This window comes from Bos taurus, chromosome 11, assembly GCF_002263795.3.
Source record: "Bos taurus isolate L1 Dominette 01449 registration number 42190680 breed Hereford chromosome 11, ARS-UCD2.0, whole genome shotgun sequence".
Taxonomy (NCBI): Eukaryota; Metazoa; Chordata; class Mammalia; order Artiodactyla; family Bovidae; genus Bos; species Bos taurus.
The window spans coordinates 43,947,017-43,969,594 of NC_037338.1; the positions used below are offsets into that span (position 1 = coordinate 43,947,017).

The window sequence follows — 22,578 nt, forward strand, 5'->3', positions numbered from 1 at the left end:
ACCACCACTGTCTTTTCCTCACTGTATGTTCTTGCCTTCTTTGTTATAGATTAACTGACCATATGAGCATGTGTTTACTCCTGTGCTATCTGTTCTGTTCCATTGATTTATGTGTCTCTTTTTGTTCCAGTAATATGTTGTTTTGATTACTGTAGTTTGAAATCTGGGAGCTTGATATCTCTAGCTTTGTTCTTCCTCAAGATTTCTTTGGCTATTTCAAGGTCTTCTGTGGTTTCATATAAATGTTAGGATTATTTGTTCTTATTCCATGAAAAATTTCATTGGTATTTTGGTGTGCGTGATCAGTCGCTTTAGTCATGTCTGAATCTTTGCAACCCTATGGACTGTAGCCCACCAGGCTCCTCTGTCCATGGGAGTCTCCAGGCAAGAATACCAGAGTGGGTTGCCATGCCCTCCTCCAGGGATCGAACCCATGTCCTATGTCTCCTGCATTAAAAGTAGATTCTTTACCCACTGGAAAGTCTGGCATTTTGTTAGGGATTGCCTCGAATCTCTCAGTGGAGAATTCGTTCTTGCTTTGTCTAAATTCTGTTAGCTCCAGGTATTCCTTGCTTTGTGACCACATAATTTCTGTCTCCATCTCCTTTACACGGCTTTCTCTGTGCCTCTGCTTAATGTGTCTCTTATAAGGATATGTGTCATCAGATTTAGGGCCTGCTTGGATAATCCAGGGTGATCTTATCTTGATATTCTTCACTTAATTACAACCCCAGAGACTCTCATTTCCAAACACGGTTATTGTCAGAGGTTCCAGGGGTTAGGACATAGACCTAACTTTGGGAGGCCATCATTCAGCCCACTATACCATGTACATCATGTTCTTTTCCCACTAGATTATAAATGCTTTCCATATATTATAAGCCCCTTGAGGCAACTATATCTTTTTTACTTTTAAGTTTACAGTTATAAGTATGTTAGATGCCTAAATGTGACATTCAAACACATAAATAGGGTTAAAAAAAACTAACAACAGAAAGCATTACACTTGGGGTCAAATGTCCTGGATTTGGGTTCTGACTTTACCACTAAAATGCACTCTCCTTGAAGTCAAGAATTATTAACTATTTTTTTCAGTATTATATCCCATAGTGCCTAATATGGTGAGAGCTCAATAAATATTTGTATACTCTGAGAAAATTATTTCATTTTTCTAAATCTGTTTTCTCAACAATAAAATGGGAATGATAAAGTGGGAATGATAGTGTTACCTATCTGAGTAGGTGGCTATAAGGCTCAAAATTATAATTATTTTAATTGAAAAATTTTAGAATTATTAAAAACTTTATTTTTAATCTTTTTAGTAGGAGTGCTTTGAAATTTGGTTTGCTCTTTTAAGCAAGAAAATTTTTTACAATCCTCATGTTACTAACACTAAAAAGCTAAGTAAAAGTAAGCTTTCAGTTGTAATTTAGAAGTCTCTGAGCCATTCTGTTTTCTAGTTATTTGCAGTCTGAATTATTTTTTTCACTACTACTAATAAGAACCGAAATATTTGCTTGGTTTTTTCTTCCTTTTTTTTTTTTCTTTCTTTTGATCAGAGATGTTTTTGGTTGTTTTTCTTTCTTTGTAATGTGAAATATACTGTGTTACAACATGTATTACCTAGGAATGCATTCTTTTGCAAGTAACAGAAAACCCAAATAATGGTGGCTTAAAATGAAAAGCTTTACCTACAAACCCACCAGCATACTTCTATTTGCTATCCTTTCACTCACCTGGAGTTAGATGGCAACTTCTATCATGAAAAAACAAATATTTGGTTTGTTGCTGTTCTTATTTACTTTATTGAAGTATATCTTATTTATAATATTGTAATTTCTACTGTACAGCAAAGTGACTCAGTTTTATATATACATATATACATTCGTTTTTCATATTCTTTTCCATTATGATTTATCACAGGATATTGAATATAGTTCCCTGGGCTATAGATTAGGACCTTCTTGATTATCTATTCTATACATAAGTTTCATATGAATCTGATATTTCAAAAGTCCCAATCCGTCCCTTCCCCACCTCCCCTACCTTGGCAAGCACAAGTATGTTCTTTATATCTGTGAGTCTGTTTCTGTTTCATAGGTAAAACTTCATTTGTGTCAAATTTTAGACCCAGCATTTAAGTGATATCATATGGTATTTGTCTTTCTCTTTCTGACTTCCTTCACTTTGTATGATAATCTCTAGGTCCATTCATGTTGCTGCAAATGACATTATTTCGTTCTTTTTTATGGCTGAGTAGTAGTCTGTTGTATTAATATATATGTACCATTTCATCTTTATCCACTCATCTGTCAGTGGACATTTAGGTTGTTTCCATGTCTTGGCTATTGTAAATAGTGTTGTGGTCAATGTTGGGGTGCATGTATCTTTTTGAATTATATTTATCTTTGGATATATGCCCAGGAGTAGGATTGCAAGATCATATAGCAGCTTTAGTTTTTGTTTTTTGAGGAACCTCCATATACTACTGACCATAGTAGCTGTACTAATTTACATTCCCAAGAACAGTGTACATTCTCTACACCCTCTCCAGCATTTGTTATGTGTATACTTTTTAATGATGGCTGTTCTGACTGGTAGTCATGTACATGTAGTCATGTACAGATTTGAGAGTTGGACCATAAAGAAGGCTGAGCACCAAAGAATTGATGTTTTCGAATTGTGGTGCTGGAGAAGACTCGTGAGTGTCCCTTGGACTACAAAGAGCTCAAACCAGTCAATCCTAAAGGACATCAATCCTGAATATTCAATAGAAGGACTGATGCTGAATCTGAAGCTCCATTTCTTTGGCTCCCTGATGTGAAGAGCTGACTCACTGGAAAGGACCATGATGTTGGAAAAGATTGAAGGCAAAAGGAGAAGGGGGCGGCAGAGGGTAAGATGGTTAGATACTATCACTGACTCGATGGACATGAATTTGAGCAAGCTCTGGCAGAGGAGCGTGGCATGCTGCAGTCCATGGGGTTACAAAGAGTCTGCTAGTGACTGAAGAACAACATGCTGACTGGTGTGAGGCAGTACCTCATTGTAGTTTTGATTTGTATTCTTATAATGGTTAGCAGTGTTGAGCATTTTTTCATGTGCCTCTTGGCTGTGTGTCTTTTAGAAAAATGTCTATGTAGATCTTCTACCCATCTTTTGATTGGGTTGTTTTTGTTGTTATTGTTATTGAGTTGTATGAGCTGTTTGTAGATTTTGGAATCTCCCTGTCAGTTGGATCATTGGCAAATATTGGATTGTTCAAAAACTTTGTTCTGGTTTTTTCATGTTTGGCGAACCCAATATTTTCTTCCACACCATAGGCTGTCTTCATTTTGTTTATGGTTTCCTTTGTTGTACAAAAGCTTATAAGCTTGATTGGGTGCTACTTATTTATTTTTGCTTCTATTTCTAATTTGCTTTGACGTAAGAAAATATCTGTACAATTTATGTCAGAGAATGTTTTGCCTATGTTCTCTTCTAAGAGTTTTCTGATGTCATGTCTTACATTTAAGTCTCTAAAGCATTTTGAATTTATTTTTTGTGTATGGAGTAAGGGTATGTTCTTACTGTGTTAAATTACATGTGGCTGTCCAACTTTTCCAACACCACTTGCTGAAGAAATTCTTTTCTCCATTGTTGCATTCTTGCCTCCTTTGTCAAAGACCAGTTGGCCATAGTTGTGTGGATTTCTTAGTTATTTTACATTGATCCACATGTCTCTTTTTGTGCCAGTATCACACTGTTTTAATTGCTATAGTTTTATAGGATTGTCTGAAGTTTGGGAGGGTCATGCCTATAGCTTTGCTTGTTTTCCTCAGAATTGCTTTGGCAATTCTGTGGTTTCATATGGATTATTTGTTCTAGTTTTGTGAAAAATGTTATAGGTAATTTGATAGGGATCACACTAAATCTATAGATTGCTTTGAGTAGTATGGACATTTTAACAATGTTAATTCTTCCAACTCAAGAGCATGGGATGTCTTCCATTTCTTTAAATCATCTTCAGTTTCCTTTATTAATGTTTTATAGTTCTCAGCACGTAAGTCTTTTACCTCCTTGGTGAGGTTTATTTCTAAGTATTATGTGATTTTAAAAGGGATTTTTATTCTTTCTGATAGTTCCTTGTTAGTGTAAAAAAAATGCAACAAATTTCTGTGTGTTAATCTTGTATCCTGGCTAGTTCGTGAATTTGCTTAACAGTTATAATAGTTTTTGTGTGGGTTGTTACGGTTTTCTATGTATCATCTTACATTTTCAAATGACAGTGTTTCCTCTTCACTTCTAATCTGGATGCCTTCTATTTGTTTTTCTTGTCTGATTGCTGTGGCTAGTACTTCCAATACTGTGTTGAATAGAAGAGGTGAGAGTGGGCATCCTTGTCTTGATTTAGATTTTACCAGGAAGTCTTTCCATTTTTCACTGCTGAGTATTATGTTGGCTGTAGGTTTGTTGCTTTTATTACACTGTAGTATGTTCCCTCTGTACCCAGTTTCTTAAGAGTTTGTATCATGAATGTTGAATTTTGTTAAATGCTTTTCCTACATCTGAGAAGATCATGTAGTTTTGTCTTTTCTGTGTCAGATGTGGTTCAGTTCAGTTCAGTTCACTCAGTCGTGTCCAACTCTTTGCGACCCCATGAATTGCAGCACGCCAGGCCTCCCTGTCTATCACCAGCTCGCACATTCATTGATTGATTTGTGCATGTTGAGCCATCCCTGTGATCCTGGGATGAATCCAACTTGGTCATGGTATATGATCTTTTTTATGTGTTGTTAGATTCAGGCTGCTAGTATTTTATTAGGACTTTTGCATTTATATTCATCAAAGATACTGGCCTGTAATTTTCTTTTTTTATAGTATCTTTATGTGGTTTTGGTATCAGAGTAATAGTGGCTTCATAGAATGTCCTTGGGAGTGCTCCCTCCTTTACAGTCTTCTGGAAGATTTTGAGAGGGATCAGTATGAGTTATTTTTTGTATGTTTGATAGAATTTTCCTGGGAGCTATGAGGTCCTGGGCTTTTGTTTGTAGGGAGGTTTTGTGTTTTTTTTTAATTGCACATTCTGTTTCACTTCAAGTGATTGGTCTTTTCAAAGTATGCTGTTTCTTCTTGATTCAATTCTGGTGAGCTGTTATGTTTGTAGAAATTTGTCCATTTCTTCCAGGTTGTTATTTGTCAGTATATAATTGTTCATAGTGTTTTCTTGTAGTTTTTTTTGTATTTCTGCAATATCAGCTGTGATTTCTCCACTTTCTTTTTTTTTTTAAATTTTATTTTATTTTTAAACTTTACATAATTGTATTAGTTTTGCCAAATATCAAAATGAATCCGCCACAGGTATACATGTGTTCCCCATCCTGAACCCTCCTCCCTCCTCCCTCCCCATACCATCTCTCTGGGTCGTCCCAGTGCACTAGCCCCAAACATCCAGTATCGTGCATCGAACCTGGACTGGCAACTCGTTTCTTACATGATATTTTACATGTTTCAATGTCATTCTCCCAAATCTTCCCACCCTCTCCCTCTCCCACAGAGTCCATAAGACTGTTGATTTCTCCACTTTCATATCTCACTCTGTTTATGTGATTCCTCTCTCTTTTCTTCTTGGTGAGACTGGCTAGAGGTTTGTCAGTCTTATTTATTCTTTCAAAGAAACAGCCCTTGTTTTTATCGGTTTCTTTCTATTATTTTTAGTCCCTACTTTATTTCCTCTCTGATTGTTATTATTTTCTTCCTTCTTCTGACTTTGAGTTTTGTTTTTTTCTCCTTTTTCTAATTCTTTTAGGTGTTAGATTTTTTATTTGAGATTTTTCTTGTTTCTTGAGGAAGGCCTGTATCACTATGAACTGCCCTCTAAGTGAACTACTTTTACTGCATCCTATAGATTTTTATATGGTATCTTTTCATTGTCATTTTTCTTAAGGTATCTTTTAATTTCTTCTTTGCTTTCATCATTGACCCATTGGGGGTTTTTTTTTGTTGTTTGTTTTTGAGGCAAGTTCTTTAGGCTCCAGGTAATTGAGTTTTTTGTTTGTTTTGTCATTTCTATTTCTGTGGTTAATTTCAGTTTCATGCTGTTGTGATCAGAAAAGCTGCTTCAAAAATTTCTGTACTCTTAAATTTGTTGAGCCTTCTTTTGTGCCCCAATATGTGGTCAACCACAGAGAATGTTACATGTGCACTTGAATGTATATTCCTTTTTTTTTAATATATATATATAATGTCCTGAAAATATCAATTAAGTCTAAATGTTCTAGTATATCATTTAGGATTTCAGTTGCCTTATTGATGTTCTGTCTAGAAGACCTGTCCATTGATATGAGTAGGGTATTAAAGTCTCTTACTATTGTATTCCTGTCCATTTCTCCCTTTATGTCTGTATTTGTTCTGTGTAATCAGGTACTCTTATATTGGGTGCATATATGTTGAATGTAATATACTCTTCTTATGTTGATTTTTTTCATCATTATATAGTGTCCTTCTTTATCTTTCTTTATGACCTTTGTTTAAAGTCCATTTCTGCTACCCATGTTTTCTTATTATTATTTCTGTTTGCATGAGATACCTTTTTCCATCTGCTCACTTTCAGTCTGTGTGTTGTTCACCCTAAAGTGGGCCTCTTGTAGGTAGCATATTGTGGGCTCTTGTTTTTTAATCCGATCTGCTGCTCAGTGTCTTTTGATTGCAGCATTTACTCCATTGGCAGTGAAGGTAATTATTAATAGATACATATTTATCACCACTTTATCCTTATTTTCCAGTTGATTTTGTATTTGTTCTTTATTATTTTTTTTCCTTTTGTGGTTTGATGATTTCTTTTGTGTTATGCTTGTGTTCTCTTCTTATTGGTTTTTGTGACTCTGTTGTATGTTTTAAATTTGTGGTTTTACACTCAGTCATGTCCGACTCTTTGCAACCCCATGGACTATACAGTCCATGGAATTCTCCAGGCCAGAATACTGGAGTGGGTAGCCTTTCTCTTTTCCAGGGGATCTTCCCAACCCAGGGATCGAACCAAGGTCTCCCGCATTGCAGGCGGATTCTTTACCAGCTGAGCCACAAGGGAAGCCCAACTTGCGGTTACCCACACTGTTTTCAAGTATGTTAACCCATTACTATATCTACTTCCTTTAGGCTGATAGTCATATGTCTTCAAACACATTCTAAAATTTAAAAATCTATGTATTTTTACATTCCAACTCAGCATTTTATGGTTTTGATGTCCTCTTCTACATCTTCATGTTTATGCTTTTGCTGTTGCATTTTGTTTATCATTGCTTTCATAAAAAATGTTTTTGTGAAATTTAATTTAATATGTATACTGGCTCATTTAAGTGATTTCCTTTCTATTTTGGATTTTCTCTTTTTTCTCTTTTCTATAGATTATTCCTTCTTTGCTAGGATAGATTAATATTGCTGTTATTCTTTTAGTTTTTTCTCTGAGAAATTCTCTTTCTCCTGTTCTCAATGATAATCTTGATGTGTAGAGTATGCTAGGTTGAGTATTTTTTTCCTTTCTGGACTTTGAATATATTTTGCCACTCCCTTCTAGCCTGCAACGTTTTCTATAGGGAAATCAGTTAATAGCCTTCTGAGAGTTCCCTTGTAATTAACTCTTCATTTTTCTCATGCAGCCTTTAGAATCCTCTCTTTAACTTTTGCCACTTTAATGATAATATGTCTTGCTGTATGTCTGCTTGAGTTCATCTTGTCTGAGACCATGTGCTTCTTATGGGCTTCCCAGGTGGCTCAGTGGGTAAAGAATCTGTCTGCAATGCAGGAGATGCAGATCCCTGGGTTAGGAAGATTCCCTGGAGGAGGACATGGTGACCCATTCCAGTGTTCTTGCCTGGAGAATTCCATGGACAGAGGAGCCTGGCAGGGTACATTTTGTGGTGTTGCAAAGAGTCAGACACGATTGAAGTGACTACTGTGCTTCCTATACCTAGATATCTATTTCCTTGTTTACGTTTGGGAAGTTTTCATCCAAATTTCTTGAAATGCATTTTCTATCCCCTTTTCCCTTTCTTCCTTTTTCCAGTTATGCATAGATTGGCATTCTTTATATTATCCCATAATTCTCACATTGCTTTCATTTTCTTCATTTGGTTTTCTATCTGTTGCTCTGATTGGGTGATTTCCATTATTCCATCTTCTAGAACACTTATGTGTTCTGCATTATTCATTTTCTATTTATATTGCCTTTAGCTCAGCTTTCATTTTGGCAAGTGAGTTTTCTAATTTTTCTCAGCTCCTCTTTCTAGTTTCTAGTTCCTTTTTAGAGTAGTCTGTATTTCATTTGACAGCCTTTCTTAACTCCTTCAGTATTTTCATTATCTCCTTTTTGAAATCAGTGTTTATTAGACTGAAGAGGTCTGTTTCAATGATTGTTCTTTTAAGGCAATTCTCTTGATCTTTTAATTGAGAGTGGTTCTTCTGTGTCTTCATTTTACTTATATTTCTATTCTACCATCTTGATTGAAGCCTCTGGTATTTTTTTATTTTTTTTTTTTTTGAGAGTATGCTGCTGCTGGTACTGCTAAGTCACTTCACTCGTGTCCGACTCTATGTGACCCCATAGATGGCAGCCCACCAGGCTCCTCCATCCCTGGGATTCTCTAGGCAAGAACACTGGAGTGGGTTGCCATTTCTTCCTCCAATGCATGAAAGTGAAAAGTGAAAGTGAAGTCGCTCAGTCATGTCCAACTCTTAGTGACCCCATGGACTGCAGACCACTAGGCTCCTCTGTCCATGGGATTTTCTAGGCAAGAGTACTGGAGTGGGGTGCCATTGCCTTCTCCATTTGAGAGTATATTAGATCATAAATAGAACTAGCTTTAAAAACACTGAAAACCAAGCTTTTGTGAAAAATGAGATTTTATAATTTGCCTCTTGCATGTAAGTTTACAGTTCTAAATTTTAAAACTGTGTGATAATTTTAAAAACATTTTATTACAACCATAAAAAATGTCAGAGGCATTTTAAGCTGGTGAGACATTAGTGTATCCAGTCTGCTTTCATGGTATTAATATTTGGAGGACTAATGAATGTTGAAAACAACACAAATTTTCATATTATTTTTAGGGACAAGACATAGATCTTTCTTACAGCCATGAATCTCAAACAGTGAAGAAGTTTGATGCTTCCATTTCATTTCCACCAGTAAGTTTAGAAATTATAAAGAAGAAACTAAATACTAGGTAAGTAATATTAATTTTAAAATTTACATTTGTTATAGACATTTAGTAGTGAAAAAATTAGCACTATAATATTTTTAATTGAGACTTCCTTTGGTGATCCAGTGGTTTAAAATCTGCCTTGCAGTATAGAGAACTTGGGTTCAGTCCCTGGTCAGGGAACTAAGATCCCACATGCAGGGCAACTACTGAGCCTGTGAGCCACAGCTCAGACCTGACACAGCCATAAATATAAATATATATTCTATTAATTATTAAATGATAATATTAAAGAGTTATAGGAAAAATTAGCATCACCTATGTTACTACACTAACATAACGGATCCTTTTTTGTATATGTCTTTCAGTGTTTATAATAGATATATCATGTAGTTAAAATCAATAAATAATATAAAATCCTGCTTTTTTTAACTTACTATTTTTAATCTGCATTTATCTACATTGTTAAATAGCCCTTAATTTAAAAAAATAATATGCTGAAAGTTATGGCAGCAAGATGGCAGAGTTAGAAGCCCCAGACCTCATTGCCCCATAGAGATATCAACTGAACAACAGCATACTATCCAAAAAGCATTTATGAGTACCCCAGAAATCAGGAAGTTGTAGTATCCCAGGGAAGCTCAAAGCCCAGCCACATTGTAATGGGTGAGAAAAGCCATTTCATTCCAACTGCGTCTAGCCATTCTAGCAAGCCAGCACCGCTTTCAATGGAGAGAAAAAAACCGGACTCCTAGCTTTTCCTTTGGAAGGAAAAGAGCAGAACATACATTCTATATTCTAGAGCTACTGCCGAAAGGACTTGTCTCTGTCTCTCTCTTATCTGTCTCAGAGCACTGTTGGAGAACAATCATACATTAAATGCCTGAGGACCACAGAGGACACGAATGAGCTAAGAAGCCTGTTACAGAGCCAGAAAGCTTTAAGTACTACAAACACCAGGGGGACCAAGAGACTATAAAATCCTGAAAAACCCACAAATGTCTGTAATTAGGAAATCTCTAGAAACCCTGAGGAGAATCATCCCCCATGAAAGGTTTAAGAAGACAGTCTTCCTCACACAACACCATTGGGAATCTTTATCCAGGCTAATTGAAATGCACTTAAGGGATACAGTTTCAAATAGGGGGGAAACTGCCCTTACGTGCATTTTCAAATACACAAAGTACAACATAAAGATAACCAGACATGTGAAGAAGCAAGGAAACCTGGCCCAGTTAGAGGACCAAAATTAATTTCCAGAACCAAAAGAAACAGAGGCCTATGAATTACCTGACAGAGAATTCAAAATGATCCTCTTAAGCTTAATGTGCCATAAGAGAGCACAGACAACTAAAGAAATCAGGGAGATGATACATGAACAAGGTTGGAATACCAACAGAGATGGAAACTGTAAAAGAACCAGAGGTTCTGGAGCTGAAAATACAATAACTGAACTGAAAAATTCACTAAAGGGGATCCAAAGCAGACTCTGTCAAGCAGAAGAAACAAGTGATGACCTCAAAGAATAGTCATTTGAAATTACCAAGTTAGAGTAACAAAAAGGAAAAAAGAATGAAGAAAAGTGAAAAAAGCATAAGAGATTTACCTGATGCTATCAAGCAGAATATCATATACTTTATGGGAATCCAAGAAGGAGAAGAGGAGCAGAATGGGACAGAGAGCTTATCTGAAGATATAATGCCCAAAGACTTACCAGCCTGAAGAAGGAAATGGGGATTCAATTTCAAAAGCTAACGGACTCCAACAAGGATTAACCCAAGGAGGCTTACACTGAGACAGACTTTCTAGATACAAAGAAAGAATTAAGTGACAAAACAAAAGGACCTTGTCATGTCCAGGGGAGTCCCATAACATTACCAGGAGGCTTCTCAACAAAGGTCTCCTCTGTTAACAGGCCAGAAGAGAGTAGGAAGATATATTCAAAGTATGAAAGAAGGAAACTGCCAACAGAGATTACTGTATCTACAAAACTATCCTTCATGAAGGAGAAATAAAGTCCTCAGATAAACAAAGCTGAGGGAGTTCATCACCACTAGACCTGCCTTACAAAAATTGATGAAAGAGATCCTTCAAGTTGATTGAAAGGATACTGTACAGTAGCATGAGGCATATAAAAATACAGAGTTCTCTGGTAAAGGCAGAATCCTGTAATACTGTGAGCGTGGTATGACAATCACTTTTAATTCAGAAATTGAATTTAAAAGGTAAAAACACAAAAATGATTATGATATTATGTTAATACATACAAAAATGTTTAATGTAATTTGTGGTATCAATAACAAGAGGTGGCAGGGGAGATGTAAAGGAATAAAGTTTTCATATGAGATTGAAGTTAAGATGTTTTCAGTTTAAAAGAGATTACTGGAATTGCAGTATTTTTTGTAAACCCCATGGTAAACATAAAAGAAATACCTATAGAAGATATGCAGTGGAAAATGAAAATGACCCAGAACACATCACTAAAAAAATAAAATAACAAAACCCAAGGCTTAGCGAGAGAGGAAGTGGGACAAAATAACTATAAGACAAAAAGCAATTTTAAAATGGCAATCATAAGTCCTTCCATATCAGTAATTACTTTAAATATAAATGGATTAAATTCTATAATCAAAAGATGTACAGTGGCTGAATGGGTTGAAAAGAAAAGCAAGATCCAGCAATTCCTGGGCAGTCTAGTGGTTAGGGCCCATGTTCAATCCTTGGTCAGGAAACTAATGTCCCACAAGCCACCCAAGCCAAAAAAAAAAAAAGGGCAAGATACAACTGTATACCATCTGCAAGAGTCTCACTAGGCTTAAGGGTGTATATGGAATGAAAGTGAAAGTCTTGCAAAAAAGATTCCATGCAAACAGTAAACAAAAGAGACCAGGAGTGGCATTACTTGGAGAAAAGGATTTTAACTTAAAAACTACACGAGACTATAAAAGCCATTGTATAATATAACAGGATCAATTCATTGGGACAGTATAGCAGTTATATACATATATATGTGTGAGATGGCCTCACTGGCTAATTCTACCAAACATTTAATGATGAATTAACACCATTCCTTCTCAAACTCTTACAAAAACCTGAAGAGGAAATAACATTCCCAAGCTCATTCTCTGAGGTCAGCATTACTCTGATCCCAAAATCCCAAAGATAGTATAAGAAAAGGAAATTAGTAAACCAGTATCTTGATGAATATTGATGTAAAAATCCACAATAAAATACTTGCAAATGTAAGTTAAGAGGATTATACACCATGACCAAGTGAGATTTATTCCTGGAATATGAGGGTGTTTCATAAGAAAATCAGTGTGATACACTATATAAACAGAATGAATGGTGAAAACCACACGATCATCTCAGCTGATTACAAGAAAAGCCTTTGATGATGTTAAGCATGCTTTTATGAGAAATTGTTAATACTTCAACATAATAAAGACCATATAGGAGTAATGCGATGGTACCCCACTCCAGTACTCTTGCCTGGAAAATCCCATGGACAGAGGAGCCTGGTGGGCTGCAGTCCATGGGGTCACTAAGAGTCGGACACGACTGAGTGACTTCACTTTCACTTTTCATCTTCATGCATTGGAAAAGGAAATGGCAACCCACTCCAGTGTTCTTGCCTGGAGAATCCCAGGGATGGGGGAGCCTGGTGGGCTGCTGTCTATGGGGTCGCAGAGAGTCGGACACGACTGAAGCGACTTGGCAGCAGGAGTAATGGACAGCTAATATCATATTTAGTCATGGAAAACTGAAAGTTTTCCCTGTAGGGTCAGGAGCAAGGCAAGGATGCCTGTTCTTGTCTCTTGTATTCAACAAAGTATTGCAAGCCCTAGCCAGAGAATTCAGGTGAGAATAAAAATAAAAAGACATCAAAATAGGAGAGCAAGAAGTAAAATTATCTCTGTTCACAGAGGACATGATCTTACACATGGGAAAACCTAAAGACTGCATTTGATACAAAGAAACAAACACAAACCCTGTTAGAGCTAATAAATCTAGCAAAATTGCAGGATGAAAATCAGTTGTTTCTGTGCACTAACAATGAAAAGTCCAAAAATATATATTTAGAAAACATTTACAAAAGCATTAAAAAGAATATAACTTAGGAATTAGTCAAGGGGTGCAAGTTTTATACACCAGAAATTACAAAATATTGCTGAAAGAAATTGAAGACATAAATTAATGTAAAGGTATCCATGATCATGGTTTAGAAAATTTAATATAGTTAAAATGTCCATATTACCCAAAGCAATCTATAGATGTAATGCATTCTCTATCAAAATCCCAATCCATTTTTTGCAGAAATAGGGGAAAAAATCCTAAAATAGATTCAGGTCAGTTCAGCCGCTCAGTCGACCCCATGGTCTACAGCACTCCAGGCTTCCCTGTCCATTACCAACTCCCAGAGCCTACTCAAATTAATGTCCATTAAGTCTGTGATGCCATCCAACCATCTCATCCTCTGTTGTCCCCTTTTCCTCTTGCTTTCAGTCTTTCCCAGCATCAGGGTCTTTTCCTATGAGTTGGTTTTTTGCATGAGGTGGCCAGAGTATTGGAGTTTCAGCTTCAGCATCATTCCTTCCAATGAATATTCAGGACTAATTTTCTTTAGGATTAACTGGTTGGATCTCCTTGCAGTCCTAGGGACTCTCAAGAGTCTTTTCCAACACCAATACATATGGAATCTCAAAGGACCCAGGAAAGAAAAAACACAAGCAATAAAAGCAAAAATAGACAGTTGGGACTATATGAAACTAGTTTCCGCATAGCAAGGAAATAATAAACAAAGTGAAAAGGCAGCCAACAGAATGAGAGAAGATATTTGCAAACTGTGTATATGATAAGCGGTTAATACCCAAAATATGTAAGTAGCTCATATAATTCAACAACAAACTACCCAACAGAAAGATGGTCAAAGTATTGGAATAAACCTTCCTCGAAGACATACAAGTGGTGAAGGAACATGAAGAGATGTTCAACATCACTAATGATTAGAGAATTACAGAACATAACCTCACTCTAGGGGATCTTCTCAACCCAAGGACTGAACCCACATCTCCTGCAGTTCCTCCATTGGCAGGTGGATTCGTTACTACTTGAGCCATTTGGGAAACTCTGTATGATGTGTTGCAGTGGTGAAGAATCCACTTGCCAGTTTAGGAGATGCAAGAGACACCACTTCAATTCCTGGGTCAATAAGATCTCCTAGAGTAGGAAATGGCAACCCACTCCAGTATTCTTGCCTAGAAAATTCCATGGACATAGGAGCCTGGCAGGCTATAGTCAGTGGGTTCACAAAGAGTCAGACAGGACTCAGCAACTAAGCACACAAACAAAGTAGTCAGACTCTTAGAAACCAGAAGTAGAATGGTGGTTGCCCCACGTGGAGGGGAGTGGAATGGAAAGTTGTTGATCAGTGAGTATAGAATTTCACTTCTGTAGGATGAAAGAGTTCTAAAGATCTGTTATACAGCAGTGTGCATATAGTTAATACTACTGTAATGTACTTTAAAATGGTTAAGATTGTAAGTCACATGCTTTTTACTACAGTAAATTATAAGCATATAGTAATATTTTGTTAATCCATATAGTTGGTATATTGCATTTCTATGTTAGATGTTTTGATTTCTAAATTTGTCTATTATAAATAATGTGACAGATAATGAACATTTTGTTCCTATAAGTCATTTAAACTGTAATATTATTTCTTTTTTTTTTAAATTTTATTTTTAAACTTTACAATATTGTGTTAGTTTTGCCAAATATCGAAATGAACCCACCACAGGTATACATGTGTTCCCCATCCTGAACCCTCCTCCCTCCTCCCTTCCCATACCATCCTTCTGGATCGTCCCAGTGCACCAGCCCCAAGCATCCAGTATCGTGCATCGAACCTGGACTGGCGACTCGTTTCATACATGATATTATACATGCTTCAATGCCATTCTCCCAAATCTTCCCACCCTCTCCCTCTCCCACAGAGTCCATAAGTCTGTTCTATACATCAGTGTCTCTTTTGCTGTCTCGTACACAGGGTTATGGTTACCATCTTTCTAAATTCCATATATAATGTAATATTATTTCTTAATATAAATTTCCAGGGAAGGTTAACTGCAACAAAAGTTAGGTTATGTTTTTAAGGTTCTTAGTACAAATACATTTCTAAAGCCTAGCTAACCATTATCTGTTGCTATTAATAGTTATCTCTTGGAGTTCCCTGGTGGTCCAGTGGTTAAGAGTACACCTTGCCAATGTAGGGGACACAGATTCAATTCCTGGTCTGGGAAGATTACACATGTCATAGGGCAGCTAAGCCTGATGTGCCAGGATCCTCTGTCCATGGGATTTGCAAGGCAAGAATACTGCCATTTCCATCTCCAGGGGATCTTGCCTGGAGATTGAACCTGTATCTCCTGTATTGGCAGGTGGATTCTGTACCACTGAGCCACCAGTGAAGCCCATAAGGAGATTAGCAAAAGTTTAATTTTTTTAATTGTTTGATTCAGGTCCAAATATTATGAATTTATTTCATTAGTAGTTAATTCTCTAATTCTAATGTACTCACAGTGTCAAATATAGGTCACAAAACAAAAAAATTCATACCAAATCATAGCATGCTCAAATGTCTTTAATACCAGCTCCTGGGTTGGGAAGATCCCCTGCAGAAGGCAATGGCTACCCACTCCAGTATTCTTGCTTAGAGAATTCCATAGACAGAGGCTACAGTCCGTGGAGTCCCAAAGAGTCGGACACGACTGAATGACTAACACTAACTAACAGATACCTATATTCTAAGGAATACCACAGACTGATCTAACAGTAATTCCACATGGACTCTTGTGTTTCAAATATAAGACCACTAAAGGATCACAAATTACAAAAAAACCCTTCTTAAGGATATGATTAAGAAGGTTGAATGTTCAAACTACCACCAAATTGCACTCCTCACACGCTAGCAAAGTAATGCTCAATATTCTCCAAGTGAGTCTTCAACAGTACATGAACTGAGAACATCCAAATGTTCAAGCTGGATTTAGAAAAGGTAGAGGAACCAGAGATCAAATTGCCAACTTCCACTGGGTCACAGAAAAAGCAAGAGAGTTGCAGAAAAACATCTACTTCTGCTTGATTGACTATGCTAAAGCCTTTGACTGTGTGGATCACAAGAAACAGAAAAATTCTTCAAGAGATGGGAATACCAGACCACCATACCTGCTTCCTGAGAAATCTGTATGCAAGTGAAGAAGCAACAGTTAGAACTGGACATGGAACAACAGACTGGTTCAAAATTGGGAAAGGAGTACATCAAGGCTGTATATTGTCACCCTCCTTATTTAACTTATATGCAGAGCACATCATGCAAAATGCTGTACTGGATGAAACACAAGCTGGAATCAGAATTGCCAGGAGAAATATCAATAACCTCTGATATGCAGATGACACCACCCTTATGGCAAAAAGCGAAGAGGAACTAAAGAGCCTCTTGATAAAGGTGCAAGAGGAGAGTGAAAAATCTGGCTTAAAACTCAACATTCAAAAAATGAAGATCATGGCATCCGGTCCCATCTCTTCATGGCAAATAGATGGGGAAACAATGGAAACAGTGATAGACTTTATTTTCTTGGGCTCCAAAATCACTGCAGATGGGGACTGCAGCCATGAAATTGAAAGACATTTGCACTTTGGAAGAAAAGCTATGACCAACCTAGACAGCATATTCAAAAGCAGAGACATTACATTGCCAACAAAGGTGCATCTAGTCAAAGCTATGTTTTTCCCAATAGTCTTGTGTGGATGTGAGAGTTGGACTGTAGAGAAGGCTGAGCACTGAAGAATTGATTGCTTTTGAACTGTGATGTTGGAGAAGACTCTTGAGAGTCCCTTGGACTGCACGGAGATCAAACTTATCAGTCCTAAAGGAAATCAATCCTGAATATTCATTGGAAGGTCTGATGTTGAAGCTGAAGCTCCAATACTTTGGCCATCTGATGCAAAGATCCAAATCATTGGAAAAGACCCTGATGCTGGGCAAGATTGAAGGCAGGGGAAGGGGATGACAGAGGATAAGATGGTTGGATGGCATCACCAGTTCAATAGATGTGAGTTTGAACAAGCTCCAGGAGATGGTGAAGGACAGGGAAGTCTGGAGTGCTGCAGTCCATGGGGTCGAAAAGAGTCAGACATGGAGCAACTGAACAACAGTAACAACAAGGACATTATTAAGACGTCGCTTGTGAAGCTGTGCTGGAAAACTCACCTGAAATGGGACAAGGTCTCCGCCTTGCCTGGAAGCTCCTTTACATCTCTTCAAAGCAGGAGACCCGATGCTCCTGAAAGTGTGAAAAAGCGGTGTCCTGAGCAGCAGCTTGAAGAGAAATGGGAAGGATTCAGTGGTCCTCAAGATTGAGGAGTATCAAAGAAAAGGAGGTGTTGAGCCTAGCAGGGTCCTGCGGAGCTCCTAGGTATTGAGGCCTTTTTTTCCCCCATCATTTATTATAGGCTAGACTCTAGTTTCCATGACCCTCTCTCTGTTCCAAATGGCAGTACAGTTGCTAAACAAAGGAGGAACAGCAATGAAACCACCCGAGGCAAGATTAAAGGTCCAGAGAAGCTCGTCAAGATTAGGAGACTGGACCAACTAGATCCTGCACTCACGTAGCCTTGTCTAATCAAGACTAGGTTGTGTGCAGCTCCCTTACATCTCTTCAAAGCAGGAGACCCGAAGTGTAAAAAAAGAGCAATGTCCTGAACAACAGCTTGAAGAGAAATGCAAGGCAGTGAAACCACCTGAGGCAAGATTAAAGGTCCAGAGATGCTCATCAAGATTGGAAGACTGGACCACCTCCGACTCCACACATATCCCACCCTTTGAAACATTGCAAAAGAAAGACTGTTACTACCTATATAAAGTAAGTACACATATGGAGGAGGAGGGCATTGCATCCCAGTCCAGTACTGTTGCCTGGAGAATCTCATGGACAGAGGAGCCTGGAAGGCTACAGTCCCTAAGGTCACAGAGTGGGACATGACTGAAGAGACTTTGCACGATTATTGTAGCAGGTCACCTAGTTTACAAATTCTGATCCATCCACACTAACTTGTCCTCTAAGACTACCCTGAGATTAGCTGTAGCACCTAAAAATCTCTCCATGTCCTATGCTACCTTTCCCTTTGAAGCCTCTCTTATCATGGAATTTTCCTTTGCTCCACAGGTCTTATAAACCCAGGTTTATATGATTGTCAGTTTCCTTGGTGGTCTTTATAAGGTAGCTCTGAAAAAATTTTCATTAGACTGCTGCTGCTGCTGCTGCTAAGTCATGTCAGTCGTGTCTGACTCTGTGCGACCCCATAGACGGCAGCCCACCAGGCTCCCCTGTCCCTGGGATTCTCCAGGCAAGAACACTGGAGTGGGTTGCCATTTCCTTCTCCAGTGCATGAAAGTGAAAAGTGAAAGTGAAGTCGCTCAGTGGTGTCCGACTCCTAGCGACTCCATGGACTGCAGCCTACCAGGCTCCCCCGTCCATGGGATTTTCCAGGCAAGAGTACTGTAGTGGGGTGCCATTGCCTTCTCCCATTAGACTGCTACTTACTATAATAGAAATACATTTGTAATATAAAGCAATTTTTATGTTTATTTTCTATTTATTTAGATTAACATTACTACAGGACACTCACCGCTCACATCTAAGAGAATATGAAAAATATATACAAGATATCAAGAGCTCAAAGAGTACCATCCAGAACCTAGAGAATTCATCAAATCAAACTCTAAGTTTTAGATTCTATAAAAGCATGAAAATTTATGTGGAAAATTTAATTGACTGTCTTAATGAAAAGGTATGTGTCTATAAATACTGAATCATTTCCTTTTTATACAGAAATTCCCTTACCATGCGATTTTTTTTTTTAGTTTAAATCCCATAACTAGGTACTTCATCTAGGATTCTTCCTACCTATTTTTGATGTGCTGCTACTGCTAAGTCACTTCAGTCCTGTCCGACTCTGTGCGACCCCATAGACGGCAGCCCACCAGGCTCCCCCGTCCCTGGGATTCTCCAGGCAAGAACACTGGAGTGGGTTGCCATTGCCTTCTCCAATGCATGAAGGTGAAAAGTGAAAGTGAAGTCGCTCAGTCGTCTCCGACCCTTAACATGGACTGCAGCCTACCAGGCTCTTCCATCCATGGGATTTTCCAGGCAAGCGTACTGGAGTGGGGATAGTGGAATATTAAGTATTCCCTTAATGTTGGACAGTTAGGTGTTTTTGTAATCATTTTGGAACATGTAAATAGCAATATTTACATAAAAATAGAAGAAATATGGACAGAGGTTCATGACATTGTACAGGAGGCAGTGATCAAGACCATCCCCAAGAAAAAAAAAATGCAAAAAGGCAAAATGGTTGTCTGAAGAGGGCTTACAGATAGCTGTGAAAAGAAGAGAAGCTAAAGGCAAAGGAGAAAAGGAAAGATATACCCATCTGAATGCAGAGTTTCAAAGAATAGCAGGGAGAGATAAGAAAGCCTTCTTCAGTGATCAGTGCAAAGAAATAGAGGAAAACAATAGAATGAGAAAGACTAGAAATCTCTTCAAGAAAATTAGCTATATCAAAGGAACATTTCATGCAAAGATGGGCACAATAAAGGACAGAAACGATATGGACCTAACAGAAGCAGAAGATATTAAGAAGAGGTGGCAAAAATACACAAAAGAACTATCTAAAAAAGATCTTAATGACCCAGATAACCACGGTGGTGTGATCACTCACCTAGAGCCAGACATCCTGGAATGCGAAGTCAAGTGGGTCTTAGGAAGCGTCACTACAAACAAAGCTAGTGGAGGTAATGGAATTCCAGTTGAGCTATTTCAAATCCTAAAAGATGATGCTGTGAAAGTGCTGCACTGAATATGCCAGCAAATTTGGAAAACTCAGTATGGATACAGGACTGGAAAAGGTCAATTTTCATTCCAAGCCCAAAGAAAGGCAATGCCAAAGAATGTTCAAACTACCACACAATTACACTCATCTCACATGCTAGTAAAGAAATGCTCAATATTCTCCAAGCGAGGCTTCAATAGTACATGAACCGAGAATTTCCAGATGTTCAAGCTGGATTTAGAAAAGGCAGAGGAACCAGAGGTCAAATTGCTAACATCCACTGGATCATAGAAAAAGCAAGAGAGTTCCAGAAAAACATCTACTTCTGCTTGATTGACTATACTAAAGCCTTTGACTGTGGATCACAACATACTGTGGAAAATTCTTCAAGAGATGGGAATACCAGACCACCTGACCTGCCTTCTGAGAAATCTGTGTGCAGGTCAGGAAGCAACAGTTAGAACTGGACATGGAACAACAGACTAGTTACAAATTGGAAAAGGAGTACGTCAAGGTTGTGTATTGTCACCCTATTTATTTAACTTATATGTAGAGTATATCATGCAAAATGCCAGGCTGGATGAAACACAAGCTGGAATCAAGATTGCCAGGAGAAATATCAATAACCTCAGATACGCAGATGACACTCCCCTTATGGCAGAAAGAGGAACTAAAGAGCCTCTTGATGAAGGTGAAAGAGGAGAATGAAAAACCTGGCTTAAAACTCAACATTCAAAGTATGAAGATCATGGTATCCAGTCCTATCACTTCATGGCAAATAGATGGGGAAACAATGGAAACAGTGATAGACTTTATTTTCTTGGACTCGAAAATCACTGCAAATGGTGACCGCAGCCATGAATTTAGAAGACACTTGCTCCTTGGAAGAAAAGCTATGACAAATTAGACGACATATCAAAAAGCAGAGACATTACTTTGCTGACAAAGGTCCGTCTAGTCAAAGCTGTGGTTTTTCCAGTAATCATGTATGGATGTGAGAGTTGGACCATAAAGAAAACTAAATACAAAGAATTGATGCTTTTTAATTGTGTTGGAGAGGACTCTTGAGAGTCCCTTGTACTGCAAGGAGATCAAACCAGTCAGTCCTAAAGGAAATCAGTCCTGAAAATTCACTGGAAGGACTGATGATGAAGCTGAAGCTCCAGTGCTTTGGCCACCTGATGCGAACAGCTTACTCATTAGAAAAGACCCTGATGTTGGGTAAGATTGAAGGCAGGAGGAGACGGGGATGACAGAGGATGAGATGGTTGTATGGCATCACTGACTCAATGGACAAGAGTTTGAGCAAGCTCCGGGAGGTGGTGATGTACAGGGAAGCCTGGCAGGCTGCAGTCCATGGGGTCACAAAGAGTCGGACATGACTCAGCAACTGAACTGAACTGACTGAAATAGCAATATAAATTTTTAAAATTCTGTCTGTTTAAGAAAAGTTCTAGAAATTGAATTACTAAGTCAAAGTGTCTAAATACATTAAGGCTTATGAAACATTACTAAATTATCCTTCAGAAAAGTTTTATCAGTTTCTAGTGTATTTAGTTTTTATGTATTTATTTTGATCTCACAAGTCATTTGTTTTCTTAACACATACAGTTTTCTTGTAGTGAATTATTTGTGTCCTTTACCCTGCTATCTTCTTGTTCATACCGTGGGTTTGTTTTTGTGGGTTTTTTTCCTTTTTCCCAGTATATGATGAACAGCTTTCTATTGCTTAAAAATTTTAGTGCTTTATCCTATTTGATGTAGGTATACATTCCAATTTGTTTTGTCTTTTGATTTTGTTGAGATGGTTTTTTGATATTTGTTGTTGTTGTTTAGTCACTAAGTTGTGTCCAACTCCTTTTTGACCCCATGAAGCCTGCCAGGCTTCTCTGTCCATGGGATTTCCCAGGCAAGAATACTGGAGTGGCCTGCCGTTTCATTCTCCAGGGGATCTTCTTGACTCAGGGATCAAACCCACATCTCCTACTTGGCTGGCAGATTGTTACTGCTGTGCTACCCAGGAAGTCCTTTTTTGATATTAGGTGTGCTTTTTGTTTTTTTCTTTTAAATTTTAACTGAAGTATAGTTGATTTACAATGTTGTGTTAGTTCCTGGTGTATAGCAAAGTGATTCAGTTATATATGTGTATGTTCTTTTCATATTCTTTTCCATTATGGTGTATTTCAGGATGTTGAATATAGTTCCCTGTGGTGTACAGTAGGATCTGGTTGCTTTTTTGTATATAGTAGTTTGTATCTGCTATTCTCAGACTCCTGGTTTATTCCTCCCCATAGATTCATTTTTATCATATTTTATATTCCACAGATAAGTAATATCATAATATATTTGTCTTTCTCTTTCTGACTTACTTCATTTAGTATTATTGTCTCTAGGTGTATCCCTGCTGCTGCAAATGGCATTATTATTTTATGGCTGGGTTGTATTCTAGTGTGTGTGTGTGTATACATATATACAGCACATCATCCTTATCCAGGCATCATTCAGG

At 37.8% G+C, this 22,578-nt stretch overlaps 1 protein-coding gene across 11 annotated transcripts in view; it reads left to right on the plus strand.

The window, feature by feature from the left end:
- The window catches only part of GCFC2 (GC-rich sequence DNA-binding factor 2), an 84,650-nt gene that overhangs the window by 25,800 nt on the left and 36,272 nt on the right, over positions 1-22,578 (plus strand). For 6 of the 11 annotated variants that reach the window (XR_009496436.1, XR_003037163.2, XM_024999405.2 and 3 more), the window contains exons 5-7: positions 6,992-7,102; positions 9,088-9,203; positions 18,845-19,031. Coding sequence is in view for 9 of the 11 variants with exons in the window: in XM_024999405.2 (XP_024855173.1) it covers positions 6,992-7,102; positions 9,088-9,203; positions 18,845-19,031 (414 nt within the window). In the remaining 2 variants the exon portion in view is untranslated. Of the gene's footprint in view, positions 1-2,615; positions 2,846-6,991; positions 7,103-9,087; positions 9,204-18,844; positions 19,032-22,578 lie in introns of those variants that run through there. The other 5 variants (XM_003586634.6, XM_059891750.1, XM_010810030.4 and 2 more) reach the window with 5 other exon arrangements.